At 38.1% G+C, this 7,778-nt stretch overlaps 1 protein-coding gene across 3 annotated transcripts in view; it reads right to left on the reverse strand.

Annotated features, from left to right (window-relative positions):
- Positions 1 to 360: 360 nt before the first annotated feature.
- The window catches only part of Naa16 (N(alpha)-acetyltransferase 16, NatA auxiliary subunit), a 58,365-nt gene continuing 50,947 nt past the window's right edge, over positions 361 to 7,778 (reverse strand). For all 3 annotated transcript variants that reach the window (XM_021203368.2, XM_029541583.1, XM_029541584.1), the window contains 5 exons: positions 7,113 to 7,221; positions 6,078 to 6,176; positions 5,566 to 5,709; positions 2,193 to 2,290; positions 361 to 1,712 (listed from right to left, as the gene is read on the reverse strand). In XM_021203368.2, coding sequence (XP_021059027.1) covers positions 1,515 to 1,712; positions 2,193 to 2,290; positions 5,566 to 5,709; positions 6,078 to 6,176; positions 7,113 to 7,221 — 648 coding nt within the window. In that variant the 3' untranslated portion in view covers positions 361 to 1,514. The remainder of the gene's footprint in view (positions 1,713 to 2,192; positions 2,291 to 5,565; positions 5,710 to 6,077; positions 6,177 to 7,112; positions 7,222 to 7,778) is intronic.

A 7,778-nucleotide genomic window follows, 5' to 3' on the forward strand; every position in this document is an offset into this window, starting at 1 on the left:
GCCGTCTCTTGTGTACCGCGCTCCACAGCAATTCCTTTGAAAGGCTGCTGTTGAGAGCAGTTTCCAGCGTAGTCAACCAGCAGCTTTCTGAGAATGGCACCCTCTGATATGAAGAGGAATGACTTACTTGCCTGGGTAGGTAGTCCATGACAAACAGCCATTAGTTTTTCTTTTTTTAAAATTCAGTCTCACCATGTAGGCTGGACTGGAATTCCATCTATAGAGCAGACTGGCCTCCAATTCAGAGATCCACCTGCCTGTCTTCCAGGTGCTGGGATAAAAGAAGTGTACCACCATGCCTGGCCCCATTTTATACCTTTAAAACACCAAAGAATCCTATTTACTGTGGCACCAAAGCATATCTGGAAGCTGGTTATTGACAGTCACATTTTCTATAAACTTGAAAAGATTGAGATGATTAAGTTTCTACTTTCCCAAAAAATATTTTTCTAGTATGGACACAAAATAATAATAGATATAAACAAGCAACTCTGTATGAAATAATTTATTGTAGCCTTGTCTAGGTTGGCATTATTTTACAGTGATCCTTTCTCCTCTTCAACAACTATGAATCTAAGAAATAAAGGAAAACCACTTTAATTAGAACTGTCTAAATAAAATCATCTTTCTGGGTTTATATCAGATAGATTTACAGTCATATCGACACTGAGAAATAGAGTGATTACATTATATAAGATACGGCAAAAAGGGCTCCCCACAAATACTGTTCAACAGCACTATGATTTAATAGTTTAATTATAGTTTAAGGTCTCATCTGAGAGATTTAAAAATTCACTGAAGGGCTGTGAGGGGGATAGTGCTGTGTTTCAATTTGTACTTTGCCAAATCACCCTCCCTTGAAGAAAACTCAGAGTAAGCTACTTGCTAAGACTCTAAGCAACTCAACCAAAAAACACAATTCCTACACAATGGTCTGTAAGACTAAGATAGATAGATACACAACAAATTTAATGGTTCAATTTACATGATTAAGAGGCAAACCAGCCTTCACATTCTGAATCATCAACATAACACTGGTGTGTCCTTAGTCAACTATAAAGCATCACTTTATGACAAAGGAAATAATCATACAAGGTAAGGTAAAAAGGGAACAAATCACATTATCTACCAAAATGGAAAATATGGCTATTTCTTAACATTCAGTTAACCCTTCAAAATCATCAAATAAACAAGAGGTCAAAACAGATCTGAAACTAGGACTTAAAGAAAATATTGTCAAAAGGCTGTCTATACCTTAATCAGCCACTGAAGTATAATACAGAAGCAACAACACTCATAATTCAGGAGTGCAAGACTGTACAAGTATAAACAAGTAATTGTAACAGATGTCTATGTAAATTGAAGGCCAGACCCAGCATAAAATAAGTTTACACAATATTCCATTTAAAACTTCTATCCAAATATTTTATTTTATACCAGTTTAAAATGTACAGTGAAAAAGAAACCCTGATGTGAATTCGGCTTTGAGTCTTAGGAGCAACTTCCCACAAGATTCAAATTTCGTTCATTAAGAGCTTGTGGTCAGCTGTGTGGTTCAGTGCAGCACTGAGACCGAGGGCTTCCCTCGAAGCAGGCAGGAAAGCAGGTGTGAGTGGGAGCAGGCTATGGCAGGTCTTCCTATACTCTTCATACTGGGAGCTACAGTTCCCAAAGCTGCCATCCAGGAGGGCCTCAGACACCTTTATTAGAGTCTATTGACACAAGGAGAAAAGACCAATTGTAAAAAGATAAAGTAGCTCAGCTAATAATTTTAATCAACAGAGACAACTTATCCCACAGAAAAATTGCAGTTGCTTCTTCTTATCTACAGTAAGTAATTATTTCAAATAAAGAAGGCTAAACTCTAACTCTGAGCTGGTTATGGAGGCACAGGCCCCTCTGATCCCAGCACTCAGGAGGGTGAAACAGGATTCCAACTTCAAGTCCTGTGTAAAAAGGTACTGAAGTGCCTCTATGGATGAGCTAGGATGCTTTGTTATTTCAGTTAAGTCAACTATACAACAGGTTTCACTTCCACACCCATAACTGGCCTGAAGTCACACAGGTAATAACGGATAGAGGTAAGAGCTGCATTCAGGCTGAGCTCTTTGACCCACTGAAAACTATGTTGCAGAGATGTGTGTTTTGTTAGATCTTGCAAGACCTATAAATCAAGCTGTGAAGAATCTTACCTTCACATTTTTATTTTTTATAGTTTCATCCAACCTAGTAGCTGTAGCAATTGCTTTTTCTTGCCTTGACTTGTCCAGAAAATACATCATTTTAGCACCTGAAATTCCAAGACATTATAAAGATGAGTAACTCCTAAGGCTTACATTTCATCTGACTTATACTGACCACTCGGATGTGGCTGAAAGTGTTTAGTCACTCAGTGGTGGGCTAGAGCTGGCACCCCCCAGCTTTAGGCAGCAAACTGTGACATTTCTTCCTATTCAGAAACATCTCATTGAACCTTTCGGCTACTCTGAGACTGAATTACCATGGCAAAACGATCAGAAGAGAAGGTAAGGGCACTTGCTGTTCTTACAGAGGATCCAGGTTCCATTCCCAGTACCTATGTAGCAGCTCAGAATCTGTAACTCCAGTTCCAGGGAATCTGACCCACTCTTCTGGCCTCCACAGTCACTGCACACGTGCATCAACATACATACAGGTAAACACTCATTACACATAACATTTTTTTAAAAAATAGATATTTTCTTTATTTACATTTCAAATGCTATCCCGAAAGTTCCCTACACCCTCCCCCTGCCTTGCTTTCCTACCCACCCACTCCTACTTCTTGGCCCTGGCATTCCCCTGTATTGGGGCATATAAAGTTTGCAAGACCTAGGGGCCTCTCTTCTCAATGATGGCTGACTAGGTCATCTTCTGCTAGATATACAGCTAGAGACACAAGCTCAGGGGGTACTGGTTAGTTCATATTGTTGTTCCACCTACAGGGTTGCAGACCCCTTCAGCTCCTTGGGTACTTTCTCTAGCTCCTCCATTGGGAGCCCTATAGCTGACTGTGAGCATCCACTTCTGTATTTGCCAGGCACTGGCAGAGTCTCACACGAGACAGCTATATCAGGGTCCTTTCAGCAAAATAATGCTGGTATATGCAATAGTGTCTGGGTTTCACACATAACATTTTAAAAATACATTTTAAAACAAAACGCATTATCAAAGATTTTCCTTCACAGTTATTAAAGACTTACTGAAAAAACCCTAATTTGACAATTTCTGTGCTTAGAAACAATGTGATTCAAAATATAAATGCACAGGGCTATCCTATATCATCAATCGTTTCAGCCAGAAACACTATTAAATAGCATAGCACCTTGAAGTGAAGCATCTAAAGGACAAACTGTTGTCATGAAAGCATGCATACTCAAAGAAAGGCCTCTCCACACTCATAGGAAGGTGACTTAAAATAAAAGTAAGCCCAGTTCAAACATGTCTTATAGATATGGTCTAGACTACAGTCCCACTGTATTCTTATTAATGTACATTAACTGGCAGTAATTTGTTGAGAATGCTATATAATATTAACTTACAATTACAAAATGGTCTTTTGACTTTATGTTTCATTCTTATATGGTAGACATTTTCCTTTTCCTTAGAATTTCATTTAATATTTCAAAAACAATTTCTCACAATTATTAAAATGTTTTTTATTATCCTGGTTTTCTAAAAATTACTATTTTCACCTGTTACTTTAATTTTTTTTATTATTTTTAAGATGTGTGTGTGTGTGTCTCTGTGTGGGGGTTTATGCATGTGAGAGAGTTAGCCACAGAGGCCAGAGGTGTTGAATTCTCCCCGGAGCTGGAGCAAACAGGTGGTTGTGAGCTGCTGATGAGATGCTGAAAATCTAACTCAGATCATCTGGAAGAGCATAGCATATACGTTCTTAACAGCCATGCCATCTCTCCAGCCTGTCCTCTGTTCTTAAATTCTTCTCTGCAATTTCTGCCTAGAAATGTAATTTTTTAAATGTAAGTATTTCTTCCAAATATGTCAGAATGGAGACTTCTGCTTTAACAACAAAATTCAGATTAAAATTCCCGTCCCCCAACCCCCAGTATAAGGTACACCCTTCATTTTGTCTTCAATTCCTTTCTTTTCCATCAGCTTTCAGCTAGTTTTCAACAATGCTGCCTTTGATACTTTAGGTACTCATGTAAGCTGCCTAAAATCCTTTCCATAACAAGACAGGATACAAAGAACTTTTCAAGACAAAAAGTACATAAAGCAAGGCTAGGAATGCAGCCTAGTTCATAGAATGCTTGCCTAACTTGCATGAGGCCTGGCTCAATTTCCAGCACTGCATAGAACTGGATGTAGTGGCACCCAGCTACAATCTCAGGATGTGCAAGCAGGGAGAAGTTCTAAGAAGTTCTAATTATCTTGGCTTTAAGATATTTAAGACACTGAAATGATATTAAACAATCCATGAAACAAAATAAAACATAAAAGCAATAAAAATTTGAGAAAAAATTTACTCATAATTCAAAGTCAATGTTAAAGTTTTGGTATAAACTTCCTTTCAGACTTTTTCCCAGGCACATTGTTACACAGTTGAGATTTGTTTGCTAATCTCTACATATGTATTCTAAGAGTTATTTACAACCAGGCAGGAGTAATCCCCCCACTTAGGTCAAAGCAGGAAGATTAAGCACAAACTCAGCTACTTACCAGGTTCAAAGCCAGCCTGGGCTACATGAGACCTAATCTCAAAACAAAAGAAACAAACAAAAAACGAAAACAAAAAAGGCTGTTACTCACTGGTATTATAAATTGTTTGAATAAACACTGCTTTAAATGACCACTTGGCATCCCACTCTACCACTGTCTACTGTTTCCCATATCTCTGAACATACATTTGAGTTCATTCTCTTTCCCAAAAATTTATATACATCTCAGTAGATATCTTTGCATTGAAAGCTTTCTTTGCTTGGAATAATTTGGCTTGACCCAGCCAGGGTCTGTGTATATAACTGACTAAGGCTGGCCTCAAACTTATCATCCTCCTGCATCAGCATGTGGGTGGAGTCCCAGAGATTACAGGTGAAAAGTACTACCCCTCAGTAGTAGTTGGATTAAGTTACTTACAGAAGTATGACTATAGACTCAAAAGACATGGTTAATGTGCAACTTTTTAAAAAAATATTTTTATTTGTATTTTAAGTGTGTGTGTGTGTGTGTGCGCGCGCGCGCCCGTGCCTGGTACACACAGAAGTCAGAAGAGAGCACTGGATTCCCTGGTGGAACTGGAGTTAAGGAAGGTTGTAAGCTACCATGTGGGGCTCTGAAAACTAAGCTGGGGTCCTCTGCAAGAGCAGCAGTACTCTTAACTGCTGAGCCATCTCTCCTGCCCCTAATGTGTAACTTTTAATACAATAGACAAATTGCTTTCCTAAGTGACTGTGAGAACCATATCTGAGAGCGCTCTATTCTCCTTTTTAACAAGCACACTGGTCAATTAAAACCTACGAATGGTCCTGTGCTATTTCCCTTTTTCTTTTGGAAGTTAGACTGAGTACTTTTCCAAATACAAACCTGCAAGTAGATGCTGAAGAGAGGTAGCATTGTGTTTGAGAAAATCCTCATTAAAGCTGTGCAAATCTTTGTTGACAAATATCTTCTTCATTTCTCGAGCTAGAACTTTGCTCACAATGTCTGGGAGATTACTGTGGTTAGATACTACAAAAACAAAAACATTTGCATTTGCTTTTCATCTGTACTTGGAGAGGATACCAACTGAAAGATTTTTTATACTTAGGGTATTAAGTTTAATGTATGTGTAATTTTAATGTATATTTATATAATGTTGATATATACATATACATTAAAATTACTCTATTACTTCTTTGGAACATTAATAGTCTAGTAAAAAATGCACTAATTATATACCTCACTGTTTAATTACAGGTATAACACCATTTGAATATCAGGCAAACGTTTGGTTTGGCTAGATCTTTGCAGTCTCCTCCCTGCCCAGCTAAATGGAAGATGGCTTATATTTGCTTCTCATAGTTGCACGCACATAAATATCTCCTTCTTATACTTACCAGATTTAGAAAACTTAATCAAGCATTCATGTAACCAAGGATTATTACTTTCAATGGCAAAGGCTCGCTTAACAGACTGCAACATTAGCAAAAACTTCCCTGTGCCAGAAAAACAAAACAAAAAAATGCAGTGTGAGTATTTGTGTTATCTCCACTTAAATTCAATTTAAGAACTTAATTTTTAAAAACACATGTGAGAAAAATTTTAAATTAATTTGCATTACCTAAGACAATTTTTTGCTTTCTGAAGAAAAATTTTAAAAACTGTTTCACATAAATGTCTTAATTAGGTTTCTTTCTATTGCTGTGACAAAACACATGACTAAATGCAACTTGGGGAGGAAAGGGTTTATTTCATCTCATAGCTGGAAGTTCATCATCTAAGGAAGTCAGGGTAAGAACTCAAGACAGGAATCCTGAGGCCGAAGCTGAGGCAGAGGCCATGGAGGGACTTTACTTACTGGGTTGCTCCTCCTGGTTTGCTTAGCCTGCTTTTTTTTTTTTTCTTTTTTGGTTTTTCGAGACAGGGTTTCTCTGTGTAACCCTGGCTGTCCTGGAACTCACTCTGTAGACCAGGCTGGCCTCGAACTCAGAAATCCGCCTGCCTCTGCCTCCCCAGTGCTGGGATTAAAGTCTCATGTGAGACTCCCTCCTCCCAAATGACTTCAGTCTGTGCTGACACAGAACCAGCCAGCACATGTACATAATCTGTGTAATTGTTCACAATATTCTCACACTAAATTTTATTGTAATATTTTAATATGTTGCCCAGCAAATTTTTGAGCAGGAAAGAGAAAGGGAATTGAAACTTTGTGGAAGGCTGAAATAAAGCTCTAAAAACCAAAAATGGATCTAAATCACAAAATTGATATCTAATAGTGTCAACATTATAACTCAAGCCTAGGACTGTGCAGCTCAATGAGAAAGCAGCATGTGCCCAGCACATGTGAGGCCGAGGCTCCAACCCCTGAGCTATGAAAAACAAAGCAACAATTAACAGACATATACAAACCTCAATTCAAAACAATGTGTTACCTTTTCTAAAATATATTTCAAAGGCCAGCAGGTGGGTATAAATGTTATCAGCAGCAAGGGTTTTTAGAGGAGTGAGGAACTTGATGGCTTCTTCTAGTGGATTGTCAACCTATTTAGAAGCAGAAAGGAAAGCTTTTGTATTTAAAAAGCAAGTAACACGAGCCAAATTCCTCTCAAATTTACATATACAGATACATATAACTATCTGTACACTTTCTTATATAGCCAAATAAGCATGAAACATTTTAAAATTATCACCTATAAACCAATTCAAACTACATGGCCAGGGGATGGAGAGATAGCTCAGCTGTTATGACGACCCAGCTCCCAGCACCATGGTAGGCAGCTCACAACCACCTGTAACTCCAGCTCCAGGAGATCCAAATGCCCTCTACCAGCCTCTATAAGCCACCTCATTCCATACATACATACATAATAAAATGCATCTTTTTCTTAAAGATACATGACTAATAGTTTTCAAAATAGAAATAGCTACATTATTTTTTTTTTTAAGATTTATTTATTATATGTAAGTAGCTGTCTTCAGACACTCCAGAAGAGGGCGTCAGATCTTGTTACGGATGGTTGCTGGGATTTGAACTCCGGACCTTCGGAAGAGCAGTCGGGTGCTCTCACTGAGCCATCTCACCAGCCCACATTATTTTT

Source organism: Mus pahari, chromosome 8, assembly GCF_900095145.1.
Source record: "Mus pahari chromosome 8, PAHARI_EIJ_v1.1, whole genome shotgun sequence".
Lineage (NCBI taxonomy): Eukaryota > Metazoa > Chordata > Mammalia > Rodentia > Muridae > Mus > Mus pahari.